The 21,477-nt window shown below is 53.4% G+C and overlaps 8 protein-coding genes across 8 annotated transcripts; 2 read left to right on the top strand and 6 right to left on the bottom strand.

Annotated features, from left to right (window-relative positions):
* Window positions 1-761: 761 nt before the first annotated feature.
* ACET3X_007191 (uncharacterized protein) lies at window positions 762-2,291 on the top strand (the record flags this gene model as incomplete). The annotated part of the gene is made up of 1 exon (XM_069453404.1): window positions 762-2,291. One exon carries the CDS (start codon window positions 762-764, stop codon window positions 2,289-2,291), a length of 1,530 nt encoding a protein of 509 aa, XP_069305959.1.
* Window positions 2,292-2,727: 436 nt separating this feature from the next.
* Window positions 2,728-3,318, bottom strand: ACET3X_007190 (uncharacterized protein; the record flags this gene model as incomplete). Its single annotated transcript, XM_069453403.1, has 2 exons — window positions 2,728-3,222; window positions 3,280-3,318. 2 exons carry the CDS (start codon window positions 3,316-3,318, stop codon window positions 2,728-2,730), a joined length of 534 nt encoding a protein of 177 aa, XP_069305958.1.
* A 1,047-nt stretch (window positions 3,319-4,365) lies between these two features.
* Window positions 4,366-5,473, bottom strand: ACET3X_007189 (uncharacterized protein; the record flags this gene model as incomplete). Its single annotated transcript, XM_069453402.1, has 2 exons — window positions 4,366-4,880; window positions 4,933-5,473. 2 exons carry the CDS (start codon window positions 5,471-5,473, stop codon window positions 4,366-4,368), a joined length of 1,056 nt encoding a protein of 351 aa, XP_069305957.1.
* A 1,621-nt stretch (window positions 5,474-7,094) lies between these two features.
* On the top strand, window positions 7,095-7,419 carry ACET3X_007188 (uncharacterized protein; the record flags this gene model as incomplete). Its single annotated transcript, XM_069453401.1, has 2 exons — window positions 7,095-7,248; window positions 7,298-7,419. 2 exons carry the CDS (start codon window positions 7,095-7,097, stop codon window positions 7,417-7,419), a joined length of 276 nt encoding a protein of 91 aa, XP_069305956.1.
* Window positions 7,420-10,014: 2,595 nt separating this feature from the next.
* ACET3X_007187 (uncharacterized protein) lies at window positions 10,015-10,556 on the bottom strand (the record flags this gene model as incomplete). Its single annotated transcript, XM_069453400.1, has 3 exons — window positions 10,015-10,024; window positions 10,116-10,446; window positions 10,514-10,556. 3 exons carry the CDS (start codon window positions 10,554-10,556, stop codon window positions 10,015-10,017), a joined length of 384 nt encoding a protein of 127 aa, XP_069305955.1.
* A 500-nt stretch (window positions 10,557-11,056) lies between these two features.
* Window positions 11,057-12,497, bottom strand: ACET3X_007186 (uncharacterized protein; the record flags this gene model as incomplete). Its single annotated transcript, XM_069453399.1, has 3 exons — window positions 11,057-12,135; window positions 12,182-12,379; window positions 12,425-12,497. 3 exons carry the CDS (start codon window positions 12,495-12,497, stop codon window positions 11,057-11,059), a joined length of 1,350 nt encoding a protein of 449 aa, XP_069305954.1.
* Window positions 12,498-14,857: 2,360 nt separating this feature from the next.
* Window positions 14,858-16,060, bottom strand: ACET3X_007185 (uncharacterized protein; the record flags this gene model as incomplete). Its single annotated transcript, XM_069453398.1, has 1 exon — window positions 14,858-16,060. The coding sequence occupies one exon, from the start codon at window positions 16,058-16,060 to the stop codon at window positions 14,858-14,860; it is 1,203 nt and encodes a 400-aa protein (XP_069305953.1).
* A 3,792-nt stretch (window positions 16,061-19,852) lies between these two features.
* On the bottom strand, window positions 19,853-20,431 carry ACET3X_007184 (uncharacterized protein; the record flags this gene model as incomplete). The annotated part of the gene is made up of 3 exons (XM_069453396.1): window positions 19,853-19,909; window positions 20,043-20,169; window positions 20,268-20,431. 3 exons carry the CDS (start codon window positions 20,429-20,431, stop codon window positions 19,853-19,855), a joined length of 348 nt encoding a protein of 115 aa, XP_069305952.1.
* Between the last annotated feature and the right edge of the window lie 1,046 nt (window positions 20,432-21,477).

The following is a 21,477-nucleotide window of genomic DNA, read 5'->3' as shown; positions in this document are numbered from 1 at the left end:
CACCAGCTTATCAGTGCTCAACGTCATTCGTACCGAGCTGGTCATTCACCTCCCGAGACTCATCCATGCGCAAACTTCTAGCACGCACCCTGTCAGATCTTGATACAATCGTCCCCCGCATCGGACAGATACCATCAAGATGCGATGCTCGTATCGCCCCGCAATAGCCAACAGCAATCGATAAACTATTTCTGCGTCGCGCTCTGGCCAAGGCGCGTCTCTGCGACCGAGACGGATGGCGTTCAGCTTCTCAGCCCTATCTCACGCGAACTTCATTCTCGTAAAGAGAACCTGACCGATCGATCTAAACTACCTCACGAGACACGTAAGAATGCATTACCGCACGTATAACGTTTCCCCGGAGACACTGAATTAGCACACCTGCGGATGCCGAGATCTAGTCGCGTACCATTGACCGGATGTAGTGTTGCCCGGGTAGATTTACGAGTATAGCACTACTCTAAGAGCAGGAACCCTGGTTGCTATGTAGCTCTAAGATTCTCGATCTGGTATCGGCTCGGCAGTGATTGGGATCGACTACGAATGGGAACGTGCTCAACAACATTGGCGACAACAAATCTAGAACCGCGATTCGGAGACGGAGACGGAGTTGCGGGAAAAGCAACGTGCCTGCCACCTTACCAGTACACAAACATAAAGCAAAAACAACATGGACAACTTCGAATATGAGCACCGCCTGTCCACATTCCCTATCATCTTCGTCTTTCTGCACCTACAGTGTGTTAATAATTTAATTCATGATGGTTTCTCACTCAAAGATAGCGACTGCGCTTCTGCCGTTCTACTTCTCAATCACGTTCGCTCAGAACCAAGGATCATGGGGTCCAGTCATCACCTTTCCTATCATTCCGGTCGCGGCCTACATTGTCCCGGAATGGCCATCTCCCACCCGGATGATGGTATACTCAGCATTCTCACCAAATTCTTTCGGCGGTGAGCGAGGTCTTACACAATTCGCCGAATACAACCTGGTATCTGGACAAATGTCCACTCGCCAGGTTGCCGAAACGAACCACGACATGTTCTGTCCTGGAATGAGCCAGTTAGGCGACGGAAGACTGATCATCACCGGAGGAAGCAACGCAGAGAAGACGACTATATACGAGCCGGCAACCAACACCTTCGTCCCCGGACCCGATATGAAGGTGCCTCGCGGATACCAGAGCAGTGCTGTCCTGTCCAACGGAAAAGTCTTCACAATCGGTGGATCTTGGAGTGGCCCGGTGGGCGGAAAGCCAGGAGAGATTTACGACCCGGCATCAAACTCCTGGACGCTTCTACCCGGCGCTGCTGTGGAACCTATGTTGACATATGACCACGAGGGCGTCTATCGCGAGGATAACCACGCCTGGCTCTTTCCTTGGCGCAATGGCACCGTCTTCCAGGCTGGACCCAGCAAGGCGATGAACTGGTACTACACCGATGGCGAAGGTGGTATTAGCCCAGCAGGCATTCGTGACGATGTCAACGATGCCATGTGTGGAGTTCATGTCATGTATGATGTTGGCAAGATATTCACCGCGGGTGGAGCGCAGTACTACGATCGCGCGCCCGGGCTCAGCGTCGCGCATTTGATGGAGATCAACAATGTTGGCGCCCCCGTGACGGCCGAAAGAGTCCCAGACATGCACCAGCAACGCGCCTTTGCTAACGTCGTTGTTCTTCCTGACGGCAAGATCTTGGTTACTGGTGGACAGCGCTGGGCTCAAGGCTTCACTGACATTGATCCTGTCTTCACTGCCGAGATCTTCGACCCTATTACCAGAACATTCACCGAGCTGGCTGCGGAAGCTGTTCCCCGGAACTACCACTCCGTTTCCATCTTGCTACCTGACGGCACAGTCTTCAGCGGAGGAGGCGGTCTCTGCTGGGACGATGGAACCGGCGGACCATCTTACCACTGCCGCGACACGGTTGACCACCCCAACGGCCAGATATTCACACCGCCGTACCTTCTCACCGGCGCGCCTCGCCCAGTCATCCAAGACGTTGCATCTAGCATTGTCGCGCACGGTGGTGAGCTAAGAGTCAAGATGCAAGGTTCAGCTGATGGCGTGACGTTCTCCTTCATCAGGATAGGAAGTGTTACGCACAACGTGAATAGCGACCAGAGGCGTATCCCGCTTCAGCCGAGGATCGAAGGGGAAGAGGTGGTCTTGCCTATCATGAACGATTCCGGTGTTGTACTACCGGGAGCGTGGTACCTATTTGCTGTGAGCGCAGAAGGCATGCCTAGTGTGGCTAGGACTGTATGGGTAGAGCAGGAATAGAAGGGTATAATGATGAATGGTAACGGCCACAGGTTTGCTTCCAGGAGTTATCGGGTTTGGGTTAGATGGCCGTTGTAACGATGAAAAAAGGGTTTGCAGGCCAGTAATGTTTCGGATACCTCTGTACATTTCGCTTCATATATATAGACATCAGTAGGACAATGAGTTAGATTCTTGATATCAGCCAAAAAAAAAAACATCATATTGCAAGTAAATTGAATGTGATCTTCAAGTATCGCCCCGGCGCCACTTCCGCAGACGTCGACATCGCTGAACTAATTAGAAAACATAAGCTTACTCTTCCTGGCACACAAGCTCGGATTGAAACCACATCGGTAGACCAGCATTCAGTGTGATAACCAAATAGCGCCCGCTAACTAGGACTTTTGTCAACATTTCAATTGAACCGTTTGTTCCGATGCATAACTGAGCGATGCTAGAGTGGTCCTCTCTCCAAGGCCCCTAGCGTATCCCGCACGCTTCCATCAGACGACTCCTCCTTCTCCTCAACTTTCGGCGCTGGTGGCGCTGGTGGTGGCGGAATCTGCGCAACCCAAAACTTTGGATATTGCCGTTGAATATTGTTGCCCATCACTGCTGTAACTAGCACTACCGTCGAGGACAACAGCAAGACGGGTAAAAAGTACCACCGCAACGCCCATATGTGCTGGTCGACACACGGCATGAGTGCTGTTGCTCCAGCAGGTGGGTGCGTCGTCTTGGTCAGATGCATGACAACGAGAGCGATTGCTGTGGCCAAAGCAGCTGCGAGCCATTGCAGTCGTGGATAAGGATCTTTTTCCAGGTCGAACTGGAAGATGGTTGCTACGATGACGCCAACTAAGCCACTGAAGAAGTGGCCGAAGACCAGAGAGCGTGGTTGCGAGAAAGGCACGTCGATGGCGCCATAGCAGAGGATTGTTGAAGCACCCTGAGGGGATGTTAGTATGTCGATAGAGCTGAGCTTCTTGAAAGGAGAGGAACGTACGAATGAAGCAATGATTGGTGGTACAGCGCGACTCCTCATATAGTCTGTATGGCCAAAGATGGCAAGGATGACGCTAAGCCCGCAAAAGGCGCCTATAAACCCCCAGAGGCAGACGACCCAAGTGTGAGAAGGTGGTGATGTCTTGTGTCGGTAGCCAAGCCAGTGGCTGACGGGTACTGGCAGACGTGCAAGCCCGCGCTGTATAACGCGCTCAACGGGAACAAGAGGATCCCATATCGGCATCGTGAAGGCGGAAGATGCCTAGCACACACAAGCGCCGGCGACCACGATAGACACTCGGGAGAGACGTATGCGTAGAAACAGTCTTGTCGATGGCAGGTGCTCGTCAGATACAGGACGTGGTAACGGTCGTGATGTCAAGCAACGAAGATGTGAAAGAGGAGAAAGCTTGATTAAGGCATGGACGTCAAACCTAGTGTAGGGAATAACGACCGATGGGACGTCACTACCATGACAGATCGAGCCTGGATCATGCACCCCGGATTGATGGCGCGTGCCGATTTAGTGCTGCAAACGGCCGCGGCATCTCGTCGAAATGTGAAGACTTTGCTGACTCCGACCTAGTTGCCGTGTACATCGATACACGGACAAGCATGGAATGGAAATGAAGCGCCTCTGCCGTTATCTGCCCTAGAAGAATCTGGACATGAAGGACATGACGAAAAAACTGCTTCGCGATGCGCAAAAGAAAGCTTTTGCAAAATACTAATGCTGACGTTTGTTTGCTAGATGCGGAGAGAGGGTGCGCTAAAAGTTTTCTTTACCTAACAGGCCGAGTTTCCGCAGAGCTTCGCACGAATATCGCCGAGCTGCGGCATCACCAATTCTCCGGCATTACCAACGCTTCGTTCGGCATCACACGTGCGGAAGTGACTGTTCGGTTCCAAGATTGGTAGAATTAAGGTGTATGTATACCGTCGCATAACGCAAAGAGGCAATCCATGCCAAAGTATGTTCGTCAAGTCCGTAGAGATGCTAAAATGACTCTCAACAACGCCACAGCGCCACGCTAAAGCCCAGATATCCGGCATGCATTCCAGATGAAAATCGTAAACGTCGTCGCGACTAGACAGCCTGCCAGGTGTTGCTGTTCGGATCTTTTGGCAGGCTTGAGTTGGAGCCCTTTGTACCGAGTGCAGTAGCCACTGAATCCACCCTGACATCTCCCTTTACCTTCGCACTATCGGCGTCATCATGGCTCAAGTCCTCCGCGTTATCCCTGACGGTCGGCAAGCTCATATCAGCCACAAAGCTCGGCTTGGTCAGCTGATGCTCTTTCAATATGCCCATCTTCTTCAACCAATTCTCGACTGGGCTTTTGAGCCAGGGAAGCGAAGTAGCGATGATGCCAATCTCCTCTTCGACCTTGGCCCACATGGAAGGCTCAATGGTAGCCTGCATCACGTCGCCTTGGCCGAAAGTCGTGAACGTTGTCATCTTAGCGCAGTTGATAGCAGTTGCGAGGAGACCGAGGGCCATGAGAACGCCAATGAGCATCTTCTCCGACTGAGAACGGTTCAGGGTACATATCAAGCGGATCGGCATGAGCGAAAGAGTAAGGTCCATAGCGATATATACACCTAAAGGAGCGATTAGCTAGGCCAGTCGCGGTAGCAAGGACAGAAGACTTACCAGCTATAATCCATCCCAGGAGGATAATGGGATCCAAGTTCCAGCATTTAGAAGAGATACCAGTATCCCAGTTGGAGCTGACAGGCGTGCACTGCGCGAACTGAATCACAAAGTAGCCGCCAGAGATGATCGTCTGGAGACCCATGACGAAGTACAATGGCCATCGCCACAGTCTTTCCGTCCCAAAGCGCAGCAGCGAGCACGCGACAGACAGCCGTACGAGCCACAGTGTTATGAGCCACACGGTTTGCAGCGCGAACTGGATCCGCAGTGTCTGCTTGAGGGTCTCGGGTGTGAAGAATGCTGCTGGTTTGCCCCATCCGTACGTGGTCGAAGCGATGGCCAAACATATCCCGATCAATGACAGCGGTTCCGCAACCACGATGATCCAGTCATCGAGATAGAGTTGTCCAGTCCTCTTTATGCGCGTGTAAATACGCGCAATGACCAGAAAAAGCGCTACGATTCCAAAGGAGACAACAGGCCCAAGGTAAATGGCGGCTTTATTCGAGTAGGGCGGTAGGGTCATGGGGCCTGACATCGTGGCGATAGTGTGTTGTCAATTCGAGGCGGGAAGAAAGGTATGTGGGCGTCCGGGGTATCGTAACTGTCTTGCACACTACTTCTGTCCAGCTGTCATGGGCATTGAAAAATACTCAGGGATTCCTCGCAAGGCGTACGTGGACTAGAGTAGCACACCCGTCGACTACCTATAGCTGCACTCCGCGGACTAACGAAACGAGAAGATGAACGGGAAAGAAGACAAAGTCCCCACGCCCTGTGCCTGATCAACGAAGAAATTAAAAACTCTAGCACCTTGAAATCCAGCCCATCGACGCTATATACGGGCGGCTGCAAGCCTCGTCCATCCCGCTGCCTGACAAGCGGGCCATGGGACCAAGAGGCGTCCGGCTGTATGACCTTTTGAAGGCAACATTACCACCTGCAGGTACACAAGGTTCAAGTCCAAACCTTCGGTCCTTCGGCGCGGAGACGAGCTTGCGCAATGCAGATTCAGTGGGGAAGGAACCATTGCTTTGATACGCAAATGGCCTCTCGGGCATCCATCTCCAAGTGCAGTTGCGGATGAGCCGTTTTCCACGCGAGTGCTAGGCTGTTTTGGATTTAGAGGCTCGCTCGGCTGGGTATAGTGAGGCTACCGCAAGCGGGTAGTCGCGTGGCATGATTCACGTACCCGGACCAGCTGAAGCAATGGCTCCGTTTCGCTGGGTGGATCGCCCCTGAATTGACAGCTCGGTGAGCAGATTTTATGCTCTGGATGGACGTGGACAGCGAATGTTACAAACCCTTACTCCAGACTTTGCATGTCGCGACGACTCCAGGGACCGGATGAGCGGGAAAAACAAAGGCAAAGATACTGCATTGCCGCACGCCACTGCCGACCGTGGTGTGTATATTGCAGCTGCAGAAGGATGCACATCTCGTAACTAGAAATTTGCCACTCACCTTTTCACTTCGCTTCGCGCTTCCGACCAATCGGTTGAAGAAGTATTGCCGTCTTGCCCTGGTCCAGCGGCAGTACGTGCTTACCGTGTCCGCGCCTATGGTGTGATCTAAGGATTTGCAGCTGAGCGCGATTATTGGTGGCATGTAGCGGTCTGGGTCGAGATGGCATCGACGAGGATGGAGACCGCTGGTACGAGTCAACGGCGGTGGGGTGATCGCATTGCGCAAGAACAGATGTTGGTTGTTGGGACTGCAGGAGCTGAAGATTGGATGGAGCGAGATGCGGAGGAGCGCGGACCGTGAGCGATTGGACGCTAATCGGGTCGCGTTGATGGCTCCGGCAGCCGTTGATACGAACGTGGGATTCAGAATCTGGTAACATTGACAAGTTCTGAATGCAGTACCAAAATCCTATCTGAGCCATACTTGTTGCATACTGCCGGGCCGCTGGCGTTCGCGCTACGTATTGTCTGTAACACGCCAGCTCACCCACCGCAGGTGAGATTACAGATGGAGAAATGTAAGCCCAGCTTCGGGCCTTCTTCAGCGGACGTCGACTCTCGGGATGAATTGACCGACTTGGTGGCCGATGTGTATGAAGACCTCGGGAGGCTCCGCGAGATGCGATTGGTACATGACATCATGCCCCTCACTCTAGCGTGATCACACAACTTGCATTGAAACTCTATTGCAACATGGCAACCCGAACATTGATTACAAACCACATTCCGAGTCCTATCTTTTTAATCCACCGAAATCCGTCCCGAAGGATCACCATGGTCAAGTGTCCAGAGTGTGACGCAGGGGCTGATTTGACGAAAGACGGCGCTTGGGCGCATTGCGCTTCTTGTACGTTTTGTGCACCTGGGTTGGAGGTATCATTCTGAATCAGTACCAGGCAACACGGTTTTTGAGCCAGGGAAAGAAGGTAGCCATTACAAGGGTAGTGGCAGCGGGTCGGGCGACAAAGAGGAAGAGAAGAAGAGCGACTCCAAGGATGAAAGTGTGAAGAAGGATTGAGTCTACAAGGGATGAGTTGACGTTGAGCGTCGAGATGCTGCGAGATGTGTATGTAGGTTCACCGGGTGTTGACGTGGAGTCTTGGTTGGCCGAATACCATAACGTATTGCAATTTGCTGATGTATTTGACAGGCGTTCAACATTTCGTACAACAATGTCTTACTGTGTGTCTATCGACTTTACATGTTCAACTTGATGATTCAGGCATTTTCATGTACATAATGCAGGTGGCGACATCTGCCCGTCCAGCTAATTATTCCTACGCCCTAACATACCCCGCGACGATGCGAGAGTCGTGTCTAACGGCAGCTTGGTCCGTCTTAGTCTTCCAATATCGAATCAGCCAACACAAGGGCGAATGTCGGTTTCTACTGCCTCTCCGAATCCGCTTCCCCATATAATGGCAGCGAACTCGCCACTATCAGAGAATATATCCCTCAACGCATTGCCAACGCTGAAACAAATGTCCTAGAACGTGATCATGTGTTCAACAACGAGGAAATGACTACCCCGAAAGGATGCTAATGAGCCGATTCATGACTAGACGGATCCGCCGAGATGAAGAGGTCGAGCAGAGCAAGAACACTACACTGATACGGAGCTGGGAGAACATGCGACGCTTCTCTTTTGCCGGAGGAGCAAAGTATATCGTCTTTCGTTTACCATGCCCTCCAATTAACCAGAAAGAACCGGCTGCTGATGCAAAGAGGTGGAATGGAGTGGCAGCTAGGTATCGACGGCAAGATCAAGACGATAGTTTGCCGGATAACTAAGTCCTTCCGGAGAAAGATGTTGGAGACCAAGTAACGGAGAAGGCCGAGGAGACCGGGTAGTGCTGTTTCTACCAAGGAAAGCCGGCGTCTACTGTTATTAGCGACAAGATCGTGGAGGAATTGAAGACTGTTAGACATGATGTGGTCTTCTGCAGAACGTGCGACATTGCCTACGGTAACTACTTTGCCACTCTCTCCACTATGACTACCAGAACCAAACATCCCACTTCCATCTTCCCACTACGCAACACCACACACCCGCCCCATCTTCTCCACCCCCTCCTTCTTCAAAGTCCATACCCCCTCAACCACCTCAACTCCCTAGCCTGCATCTCCAACGCCCTCCTCATCTCAACGCCGTACCTCCTCTCCCTGACCCTCTCACCCTCCCCACTGCTCTCCGCCTGCACCTCAAGCGCATCCTCAAACACATCGCGCGCCAAGGGCGCTTCCTTTCCGAAGCCCAGAAGCCCCAGCTTGCCCTCCCCCGTCCACAGCACTAGGTTATTCAAACCCAGACCCGACTCGTTCGACTCCCGTGCTGCGTATTGTGATGATGCGAGGGACGAGGCGGTCGTCGTGGGCAGAATCTTTTGCACAATGTCGCCCCAGCTTGCTTCCGAGTCTGGTGTCGCGTTGACCAGGTTGCCGTGATCATGCTGCTGGTGCTGGTGCTGGTGTTGGTGCTCCATCGCACCACCATCCTTTGACCGTCCCTGTCCTCGTTGCTCAAAGTCATTAACATTAACCTGCCTCACCGCCGTCGACCCATCCCTCTCCACCCACTTGACCCCGCCATTCCCATCCGCAAACACCAACCGCGTCCCATGCGGCGCCACACTCAACAGCTTCGAGCTACTCGCCGTCTGCCGATTCTGATAGTGATACGCCTTCCCGCCCGCCGCTGTCGTCGTACGACAATCACTCGAATTAATCCCCCGTCCCGGCTCCCCAGATAACCCATACAACTCCAAACTCCCCTTGCCCTTGTACTCGCCCGCAGCCACCAACGTGTACCCCCTCGTCTCTTTGATCTCTTGCAGCATCCCCACCGACGATGAAGAAGACGACCGTGCCTGCACCGGCACAAACGGAACCGGAAGCGCCGTAATACACGACAGTCTCGCCCCCGAATGCACCGTGCCCCTCAGCCGTGGAAAGTATCTCCGGTCGAAATTCAACATGGACGTAAAGCGGCCCGCGACCCAAATATCGCCGTTGCCATCCCACTCGCGTGTCGAGGGGAGATGCAGAATCGAGAGTGCACCGGGTTGGGAAAGACTAACGTGGCCGTGCAGGTCTCCCGTGTCGAGGCGCGAGAAATCGTTTGTTGCTGGGCCGCCGATGAGTTCGCAGCGGACTGAAGACGACGGCGGTACAGGCGGTTTCCGTGCATCGTGCAGATGCAGTGTCCAATTCGTGCCAATCGTCAACGGCGTAGCGTGATGCGCCTCGCTGAGCGCCGTAACAGGAAACGGATACGCCGTGCGCGCCACCACCTGCAGCGTATTCAGATCCGTTTCCACGACCTCATTCGCAACCGCAAAAAACGCCTTCGCCCGCTTACTATCCACACTCACGCTCTCGACCGCTCCCGTCGCCGTCATAATCGCCTGGCTCTGCGTGACTCTCGTCTCGTAATCCAAATCACTCCCTCTCCCCGCCAACACGCCAATCTCAGACCTCGCTACGATTTTGCCCTGCCGCTCGCTCGACGCGCACGCGTCCCAGATACATATCCGGCCGTCGTCGAGCGGCGCAACAAGTTTATCCGCAGAGCCATATTGATCGAATAGGATCCCTGCGCCCACCGCCTCCCTCCTCACATGTCCCTGTCCCTGTTCCCCATCTATCGTCCCCGTCCCAACACCTTCGAACCAACCCACCCCCACCTCCGCATGTCTCTGCACAAACTCCTCATACCAATCCACCTTCTCGCCAGGGAAACTCGGATCCCAATTCGCTAGCAGCGCAGCCCGTTTCTTACCCTCGTTCCGGTCGCGCTGCACATCTGCGCTTGGCGCGTGCGGGTCGTGTGGCTCGGTAGCGAACGTATTCGCGAGGGTATCGGCGGCGCGGATGAGCTCTGCGAGGCGGGGATCGATGTCTGGGGGCGTGATCTCGAGACGGCGGCGGCGACGCTCTGTCGCGGAGTGGTTGAAGCAGAGCGATTTCCAGAGATTGTTGTCGCGCGACAGGGCTAGGAAGGCGCGCGAGACATGTTGGAGGGCGACGAGCTCGGTGGGCTCGAGGTCTGGAGAAGGAGTTGTTAGGTGGGGTACACGCGGGATAGGGATGGGACGGGGTGGGGGGAAACGTACAGGAGATGATGTGGAGGATGAGCTCGTTGGGGAGGTAGATCATAGTTGGATGAAAGGAGGATAAGCGCTGTGAAAACAACAAGAAAGAAAGCGACGGGTGCTGCAATGTACACGTGGACGACAATGCCGGTTGCGACACACTCGCGCCTTTATCTTGGGTTAGCTATCTGTGAGCTCCGCAGCTCCTCCGAGTCCGAGGGCGCGAGGGCGGACGGGGGACATGACTCGCGGGGCGCTTTTTCCCCCACACACACCGCCTTGCCCCATTCGCACGCGACACTGTACGGGGAAGCTGATGTGGATTTCCAGCTAAAGTGAGCATACTCTTGGACGTAGATTATTCGTTGAAAACTACCAGAATTATCGTCTTACAATCACACAGACTCCGCATTTGAATATTAGACCAGTATCCCTCATCTGAATTCAATCGCATCGCTCCACCTCATTAGGTATCCACAAAAACTCTCATGCATGGTATCTTCCCTATGTTCCGAAAAAGTAAGAAGAAAAAAAAGGGCTACGATAGCCACATCATATGTATGTTCAACGCCCTCCCATCTGCTTCTCCAAATCCTCGGGCGGCGTCACCACACTCGGCAACTCGGCCACCGGCCTCGGCGGCCTATACGCCTGATACGGCAACCCCTTCTCATTCAACACCGGACTCTGCACACTATTATCCGGCAGTTCCACTGCCTCTGGGTGCGCAAACGCCGTTGTTTGTGCAGGCGAATACTGCGGCGGCTGGCTCTCCCACGTCCTCCTATTCTCCGCATTCCCATTCCCACCCCCAATCCCAACCACATCCGGGCCGTACGGTACTCCACCGCCGCGTCCTGGCTCGAAGCCGGTGCCAGAGGGTAGTTCCGAGACGTGATTAGGGCGGCCGGCGCCAACGGGGTTACCATCGATTTCCGCGGTAGCCGGTCTCGAGTTTCTATATCTTTCTTTCTTATTGAGTTTCGCGGCGCCAACAAGCGGACTATCGCCTTCGACTTCAGATGCGTCTTTGTACGGACGCTTGCTAGACGTTTGTTGGCGGCGCTTACGGAGAAGCCAGAAGATGATACCGAGGAGAGCGAGAGCGAGCGGGATACCGACTGCGCAGCCGATGATGAGACCTAGATTTGATCCGCCGCCGTCAGAACCTCCGTTTCCGCCGCCGGCATTGTTAGAATTCGCGGTCGCGGTGGGAGTCACGAGCAGCGTGTTTACAATGGTGACTACGCCAGCACTACCCGTCGAAAGGCTCGTCGCGACAGAACTAAACGGCGTCGGCGTCGTCGACGTAACCGCGTCTGGCGTCGCAGTTCCAGAATCTGCATCGCTGTTTGTCGAAGGCGCAGCAGAAGAACGTTGCGCCGACGTCTGTGATGCTGAACTCCCGCCTCCTGATGATCCGCCGCTCGTCGCGAGGCCGGTGATGGTGGCGATGTTGGGGTTCGTCGACGCTTGGTTGGAGCCAATCGTCGCATACGCGTTGCCGTCTTGCAGCGCGAAGAACGGGCGCGGTGACGGTGATTCCTGGCAGCATTTTACGTTTGTGTCGTCTGCGTTGCAGCACCACTGGTTGTCGTGGTCGGCGCACTGCGTTATCGACTCGCCGCCGCTAATGGTCATGCCTGTTGCGCGTCAGTAATGTTCACTCTGGCAAGTCAATGTCCCCACCGTATGTGCACATGTTGGAAGCACATCCTTCCGACTTCCAGCTCCGGTCTGTACAGCTGTATCGGCCGTACAGTTTGTCGGGGGGATAGTGGCAGAGACCGTTGTCGAGACACTCCCAGTTGTCCGGACAGCACGCAGAGCCTTCTGCCGTTGAGCAGGGCTTATCTGTGTCTGGCGCTTTGTCGCCATTGGGGTAGTCTATTCAATTAGTCCTTGCTCGCCGACGAGACAGAGGCTACCTACAGCATTGCTGGGCAGTAGCATGAGCCGCAAGGGCGGCGACGGCAGCAGCGCGCAGCCACATTAGTGTAGGCATAGTGCGCCTTCTTCCAGAATGGGTCCCTTGCTCGGTGAAAGAGCGGTGCCTTGTTGCCTCAATCGATCCTTGCACTCGGTCGACGTTGTGATTCCAGATATCAAGTGGCGCTCGTTCGAAGTAAGGGTAAGTGAAAAGTGTAAGAAAGACCAAGGTCACGGAGACGGCCAGCAGCTAGAGATCAAAGAACAAGCGAGAGAAAGGCGACTGCAGGATGATCGCACAACACGACTCTTGTGCGGACGCCGTTTGCACGCCATCCAAAGCCCTGTCACTCCCATCCTGGATATACACCGAACGAGCCCACCCAACCGCAAAAAAGCAAACTTTACCCTATCCGCCCAATCAGAAATCACCCTTCTCCACAGTTGCATACGCCCCCTCGGTTGCTCGCAATCCGTTCGTCTGGTTTTACCGAGTGATTGGCAGGTCACGGTGAGGTCATCGCATAGCGGTCCCTTGCGCTAGTTCCAAAAGCGGGTCACCCGTATCGCTACTTCAGGGTTGCGATGAAAGGAGGTACCCCGTCCGCACTGTGGCGGGCTTTAGCGAAGAGCCACACGCATACCTGAAACTAACAGCAGTCGACCTTTGATACAGCCCGGACTGCGAACCATGTTGGAGCTGTTGGTGGCGCAGAGCAGGTACTGTTACTTTGCACTGGAGTGACATGCCGCCGATACGAGCGATCGACACCCCGGCGCGGGCGACTTGTCGACAGCATGATTCGAGACAAGGAAACCGGCTTTCGCAGCAGCACCGCGCTGCATCTGGCAGCTGTCTTGCGCGACATCCATGCGGTTATCCGTCTCTTATATTAACCAGTGTCGTAGGAATGCGCATCTGTACCAATTGCCATGTCTCGCTTCACCGTCGTCGTCGCACATTGAACCACAAACTCACTCCGCGGCTCCTATCTTTTTCTTTCGCCTTGATGCCAGCGATGCAGTGCAGGGATCGCCCATTATCGGTAATGACGGCGTCGTATCACGGCGAAACAGAGTTGTCGCGGAGGGGAGGGGAGTGTGAGCGATGCAAATGACGTTGTCCGGCGGACGGGCAAAAGTGTGTCGATCGAGGTTGCAAGTGCCGCAAAAGCTTGGGGAGGAGGAGAATGCTGCTAATTGTGGCCCGCCGCCAAAATGGTTCGCTGCAGCCTCGCACGCCGTCGCCTTGCCCTGCGTCATGACTGCGACTTCAGGCACCGCGCCTTTTTTATTTTATTCTGGATAGCTTCTACAGCTTGTACGCGACTTCGTAGTCACGACTGCGTCTTTGCATCGCAATCCCCGGTGCTCCACCATTGGCTTCCTGCCGGTATGCAGGTCGTTGTCGATCTACCGGGCCGTGCAAACTATGATAACCCGGTGATCTAGGGGTTGCACTGCTGTCGCGAGGCCGTCCTTGTATCGCGGAGAGGTGTTGGCACCACTGTGCAACATCTTGTACGACCGCTGCGCCCTGCACCTGACGGGTTGAACATGAGTACATGTCAACCCTTTGGTGTGTCGTCGTACCGTAAGAGAAGGCATAGGCATAGGCTCAACCTCGGCACAACCCCATCGGTCCTTCACACAGACTTAGACTACTTTTAGACGCGTCCTTAGGGCTGCAACTTCGGCACGCAACTCCACTAATATCTTTGCCCCCCGTATTCGGTCGAATATGGAGACGATTCTTGCCTGGGATGGTACGCTAGGCACTCGTGGCAATCCGCATCCGAGTCATGACTGATGTGGTACAAATGATTTATTGGAAACTGCGTCCACAATATTCGTCAGGTGCTGCTAGCCTTCGATATTTCAGTTCGAGCAACAACCAGGTGCCACATTATAAAGGCAGAATATATGCCGGTATGGAATGCCAACACGCTTGTCTAGGCAGGCATAAGAACTACAGCTACCCACTCTTCTCCATCAGAAAGGCCATCGGATCTCCCAATCTCTGGCTGGCGTATCGCAATGTTTCATGCATATCACCATAATTTCACCCATACGAACCATGTAAATGGTTAGAGGACCTAATTGCGGGATTCGTTTCCACGTCGAGAAATGCGTGCTGGGCAATGAATGCTTTGCTGACGCTCCACATCTTGTTTCGACTCCATGTTCCGATAATCTGGTCATAGCGCAAGGTTATTGCGAAGAGAAGACCAGTGGAATATCTAAGCAGTACGGCCTTTATAAGAAAGGTGATCAAAGCGGCGTGAGTCCAAAGTCATAGATATTAAATGAATGGATTATATAGCTAGCATACAGTAAAGGACAACATGAGCAAATGCTAAGCGAACGGATCGTATGGTTACCATACAGCGAAAAAGCACAAGCAACCGAGCAAGTGCATCAGCAAACTCCATCCATCTACTTGAGCTTAATCTCAGCCCTGCTCAAGTCGTCGGTAGCATTGTATCCAATTCGATGAAGAGTCGTAGAGCCATCACTGCGGGTAGCCTGAATCCACACACGGTCTGTGAGCAAGACGAGAACAGTCCAAGGCCCGATATTGAATGTGTGCGTCTTCTCCGTCTGCTGGAACTCAGTGGACGAGTAGGATTGCGAGTATGTGAATTGGTAGTTGAGGGTGACGTCTATCCCGCCACCGATAGCCTTGATTCCAGCCGAGGTTGTGATTGATACGCCGACCGAGTGCGTCATCTCTTCCGACTGTGTCGAGGAGACGCCCTTGGTGATTTTCGTCGTGTGGGACCCGGATTCGTCAGAGGCGTTCCTGGCTACGTCTTCGACATACCATGCCGTGCGTCTCTGGAGGGTAATGAATGGGTGGGGTATCAGGTTTAGACACGAGTTATCCGTGGGAGGGAAGAAGGCGGTAAAGGGTAATGTTACCGAGCACTGCTCCAGGTCCTCGAATGTGTCTCCTTCACGAGGAATCGTGTTCTTTGTGAATTCTGGCAAATCTGCGCTGAAGCGTTTGAAGTCTTTGGGAACGGGCAGTGTAAGGACTTTGGCACGGCCATATTCGGGCCTGCCGCTTGCGTTGGCAATAAAAAGATCAGTGAGGACTGGAATCTTATCGGAGCCGTCGACACCCATGTGGGGTTTGACAAGTGGCCAAACGGAAACATCCTTCCTGGCTCCAGAGCCGCCATCGTCCCAGACGCTGTTCGCACCGAAGTCGGATTGCACGACGAGATCGGATCGAACGCACCATATTGCGGAGGTGCTGGGAGTGCTGTAGTTACCTACGCAGACGTCTCCAAGTGCGACGTAACCAGAGGGCGGGTTGGGCCTCCAGATGGAGCCGTCATGTTTACCCCCACTGCCGCCATCATCCCAGATGGATGAATAACTAGTAGGGCTAGCAACAGCTGGTTTTCCAGAGCCGTTGGGAACATTGCCAACCAAAAGCGTCGCTCTTTTGTTGTTCTGATCCTGGTAGTTTGGAGTGACAAAAGAACCCAAGGGACGCAAGTCGCCTTGAGCCCTTGCATGAAAGAAGCTCGCGTCCCTCCTAGCACCGGTCCCGTTATCGGCATACTTCCATTCAAACTCCTTGGTGAGCGTGACCCTCAAGTCACCGTAATCGCGGGTTTCGTTGGGCATTGTAGTGGTGGTGGTGTGATGACAACGAAAGAGCTGTCAAAGAGTACTTGGAAGAGTCGTGCTTGGAAGTAGAAGTGATTGAGTGAAGGCTGATGCTTCCTCAAAGGCGGCCAAACCCAGATACTTTATAGTCTCTCGCCTGCCATGAGTGAGCGCGAAAGACATCGGCGTTCTCCAACATATCCCGACATGCATGCGCCTGTTGGTCGGCCCAAGAAGCGTGGTTGAAGTTCATCGGTAGGGTCCCTACAAATGGGCGTTCTCCGCAACTACACCATAGTGGAGCATCCATTGCTTTTCCCCTCGGCGCTCGGGAACATCCGTGAAGAGAATCTGGAGTAAGCTGTCGACGTGATGTTGTGTTACACAGCAGTAACGGTGAGGAGCTTCATGCGTCGCAGACAGTAACAAAAGCAACGACATGCAATGCACCAGATGTGCTGCACATATGGCATATGACTGTCACTGTAGCAAGAAGGGTGGCAGTACCCGCAATGAGATTGGTTGTTGCTGCGAGTTGGGTTGCACTTTGCATACATGTGCGTATGCGCCTGTGTCATTGGCAGAAGATACCACCGCAAACTTCGGTTAGATGGATAAGCGTGATGCACCAAGAATTCCAGTGTATAGCATCAGATGGCGAGGATTCTGTCAGAGTACATGTACCAGCTCCTCGCCTGGCAATTCTTAGGATCATGTAATCCGTCAAACTCGCGAAAAGACGGAACGAAAGAAAGACCAAGATACAAACGACGATGAGAAATGAGCGTTTTTGCCATCACCCAGTGCGTTACGCCTAGTCTTCTGGGCGAAAGTATGCCAAGATTCGTAAAGAAAGCACGCCTGACTTCACAAAGCCAACAGAACCTCACCTCGGCGTGGTATGCGCCCCACCCTTCCATCCATCTTTTACGGAGTCTAACACGATCGCGACGTGTATCCAGGTATGGTTCGGCCCTTTCCCGCAGCGTGCATGCGTGGGTGAGATGGAGTTAAGAAAAACAAAAATGTACAATATGCAGCATGCAGCATGCGCACTACTATTCCCGTTTGTTCAAGCGCTAGATGAAGCCTTTGTGTGGAAGCAAGAGGAAAAATAAAAAATTAGTCTGCGAGTATTTTGATGAGTTAGGAATAGGACCGTTAGCGTCGCGAGGCCCATGTCGACCCATTTTCTCCATTTGGACAAAGGCGACAGGACTCTAAGGGTGCAAGCGAAATAGGTATGGACGAATTCCAGATCAATGTTTCGGTATGCGTAGCCAATAATGTGGGCTTAGTCAGGCCGAAGAGACGAACCACGACACCTCGCGGTGATGTAGTTTGGTGGAGGCCAAGAATGGTGCTCACTGGACGACCTCGGTAGGTGGAACAATCATGTGACATACACCTAACGATGCACCGCGAATAACTTCGCTGCTATGAACCTTTAGCTGACATACTGGATAGGTTATTTGGCGAACCGCCCGCTGCATACGCATCGCCATTGCGGGTGGCATTTCGGGTAACGTCCAAGGCTTGCGATCATGCCTTTGGTGTTCATGGCGAGTGTGTAATGTCCCCACGAGAGTGCAGAGTCGCTTTTCAGTCTCGGTGGAGGCCTAATGTATCGCGACGATCATTGGGTTGTACTTTGGGGAAAGGTTGTTCGTATCCAGGGCGGTTTTGCTTTGGGAGTTGCGCGAATGTTGGTCCACCAACAATCTGCCAGCTGCAAAGTTCAACAGCGTCGTGCTTAGTAACCTCATCCCTCCTCGGCAAGAGCCCCATTTCCGTCCCCGCAACCTTGCACCTCCTCCAGCGCACAAATTCCAGCAACGCTCCCACGCATCGTGAATCCTCAAGATTCAAGCAGATTCAAAGTCCAGATACTCTAGTCTCCCACGTGCGGCCCACGTAGTTAGCGTAGTGCGGCTGACATCGTCTGTCCGCATCCCGTATCCAACCTGATTGGCGCTTTGCTTCTAGACTGCCCACACACATCTGCCATCATGTCAACTCTCTCAGCATCTCCCAGTACACTCCGTGTTCCATTTGCAAAGCCTGATAGCATCTCAGAGGAGACGGGCCATACCCCGGCCCTGCCAGTGCCATGAGCCTCTCCGTTCGCGACTCCGTCAACCCCAAGGCTGAACTATTTACCTACACATCGCTCGATCTCTCCCAGCGCTCTATCCGTCTGCTCCAGCTGCACCCAGACCGCACTGAATGCGGACACATTGCATGCGAAATACGCGATGCGACGGTCGATGATGACTACATTTGCTTGTCCTACGTTTGGGGCCAGCCTGACAAGGGCTACATGGTCCTTATCAACGGGCGGCCGCATCGCGTCCGGATAAATCTCTACAGATTCCTGCAACATGCGCGAAAAAAGAATCTCGGGTGGCTGTGGATCGACGCGTTGTGTATCGATCAAGCAAATCTAGCAGAAAGAACGCACCAGGTGCAGCAAATGGGTAGCATCTACTCGCGCGCACAAGGCGTCGTATCGTGGCTCGGCACAAGTCCTGCCATCGCCGACGTGCTACGCAAGATCCCGTTGTACAACCGACGATGGGAGGCGGACGAAGAAACAGGCGACAGAGACACGGACGTGGGCGCCTTGTTTGCGCACGAATACTGGACCCGGGCGTGGGTAACCCAAGAAGTCATCCTCGCACGCCAACACACATTGATGGCAGACGGCGTAACGCTCCCAATGAACCATTTACATCCGCGTCTCGGGCCCAACGACAACTCCAGACATCTCATACGCCTGCTGCAGCTCCAGGACATAAGCCCAAACTACTTCCCGGGCAGGCGACTTGTCCATCTCCTCGAGGAGTTCCGTATGCAAGAGTGCGCGATCCCACACGATCGTGTCTTCTCGCTGCTATCGCTGTGTGGAGAAGGCGCAGATCTAAAAGTCGACTACGAGGCCTCTGTCGAGGAAATATTGTGGCGGATATGTTATACATGCACCTTTTGCCTTTGCTCCCTAGATATTGTGAGCCGCACGTTGTTACACGGAGATCGCACGTGGTGGAAGATCAAGCGGCCAATGTCGAGTTTTAATTTCCTGCGAACGCGTTACGCAGAAGTGCGGACGACGAGGGTTATACAAAGGGGAAACGACGTCTTCTTTCCACGCGTCTTTTCAGCCACTACCCGTAAGTCCGCTGGAGAAAACGATATATCTTGGGACAAGAGGCCAAAGGGCTCCTACACGACGTCGTACTTTATTCCAACCAGCCGGATCTGCACCAAGAATGGCTGGGACGGCGACTGGTACCTAGTCTTGTGTGTGAACTCTGATAGCGACGGATTCGACTATTATCACCTACCGGGCATGTCCAACGGCTTTCAGGGTAACATTCCGTCCATGGTCGAAAGAGTCGAAAAGAGGTTGAATTTCGAGATTCGGCACTGGCCTGACGACCTGTGGGTGATCTACGACAAACCTGCGTCATGTACTGTGCGTATTCCGCTGGCGTTCTGGATTGAACTGATAAGACCACGAACTCAAGGGCGATTGGACTCGGAGGGGTATTATCCCTGCGTATACAAAGGAGGAGGCGGTTTGAAGCTAGCATTCAAGTAGTCCTCATTGTACACATTCATTCCATTCCAATGCCTATCAAACCATGCAGGATGCAGGAAAAGGTATCACCCCAATCCCTCCTTGCAAGCTAGCAGCTCTCGCATACTAGCTGTACCCATCCCTCCCTTCCCAAGTCATGATATCATATCGAAAGTCATAAAAAAAGACTGTCTGTCGTCACACCGTAGCCACAAACTCGGTCGTGTCGCTTAGTGGGCTTGACGTCCGCCCTGGGTCTCGTTGGTGATACCGATGCGCTCAGGGTTCTGTTTAGAAATGGTTGGTTAGCGACTATCCATTACAGAATGTACGCGGAGAAGGAAGTGGGGTTGCGGGCGAGCCGGGTAAGAAGGATAATGTTGGAGAGCAGGGCGGGGATGCAAAAGCGAATACACATACCTCACTCGACTGCACCTCACCCTCCTGCAGAATCTTCTTAAAAACATCATCCTCCTTTACGCCCGCACCAAACTCATTCTCTAGCTGCTGCTTCGACGCCGTGTTGAGCACACCCTGCTTGCCATGTCTGCCATCCACATATTAGCCTTCTGCCACACACAATCCTCCATCCTCCATCTCCCCCTTCATTCCCGCCATCCAGCCAGCGCACGGGAGAGAACTTACTCAGGTACCATGACCTTCCACCCAGCAACAACATCGACCATGGGGATACTGCTATCCGCCTTCCACTTCTGCACCGCCTCTGCGCTCTCGACGAAAATGGTAAAGATGTCGCCGGAGCTGCCCTTGTAAAAGACTTGAGTCTGGGGTGAGTTGCCGCGGGCCATGGTGTCTGCGTTTGTGTATTCTGAAATACGTAGTAGTTTGTAGTGTCGTTTGTAGTGTGTGAGAGAGAGAAGTGCACTCGTAATGTAACAGAGGGGAAAAGGGAGAGCTATGGAGGGGCTAGCTATTTAGACACGACGCAACAGCTTCTGAGCTATGACCGGGTAGCCGCTACGTCATTGCCAAGGATGTGCAGCCAGCTCCCCACCCCACCATCTCTCATGTCCAGGAAGCTGGCTGCAGGCTGCATGTTGCATGGGAAAGACCAAGTATCATGGTAATTTGCTACGTAAGCCCTTGTTGGGTTTGTGTACATAGGGCTGCATTGCGGCTCTTGCGGAAACGAGGCGGCAATGGGCGTGCCGTTGCCCCTCACGGTGCGAGAATAGCTTTACTGGGTGTCTCACCTGTTCTACACGCGTCCAGGAAACAAGGGGTGAGACTGCTAGCTACAGCTTCCCCATCCGCATAGAACGTTCTAGCTCGATAATTGCGCGCGTTCCCTGATGTACAGTACATTGCGATGCGGCTCAAACGGCACCAGCACCCAACCTCGATCACAACCACAACCACAACAAAACATACCACCCACAACCCCTCACTCCCCATAGGAAAAACAGACAATACGAATCAAACTTTCTCATTCTCACCAGCTACCCAAGTACCCATGTCCTTTTTCCCTTTCCCCTAATCTGCCATGGCTAACCCACCCCACTACATCACGCGATCCATCGCGCGTTCTGCCAACAAGCTAGTACAATGACGTCATACCACCATACCCCATCTCCCTCCCCACCCCCAAGAGTCTCAATGCGTGTCAAACGAGGGGACGGGTGTACCTTGCAGTACTGTACTGTAAATAACACTTTTTCTGCTGATCTGATCATCATCACTGCCATACAACGTTCCCTTTCTATCAACCCTTTTTCCTATTGTTGATACTATCATCGTCGTCATCGTCATCGTTGTCGGCGATGATGGAGCTTTCCAATTCATAAGTATTCTATTCTCATAATTCTCATAATTCTCATAAACTTGCTGTTTTTGT

Source organism: Alternaria dauci, chromosome 6 (assembly GCF_042100115.1).
Source record: "Alternaria dauci strain A2016 chromosome 6, whole genome shotgun sequence".
NCBI lineage: Eukaryota > Fungi > Ascomycota > Dothideomycetes > Pleosporales > Pleosporaceae > Alternaria > Alternaria dauci.
The sequence above is the reverse complement of the archived record's forward strand: the minus strand, read 5'-3'. Positions and strand labels throughout refer to the sequence as shown.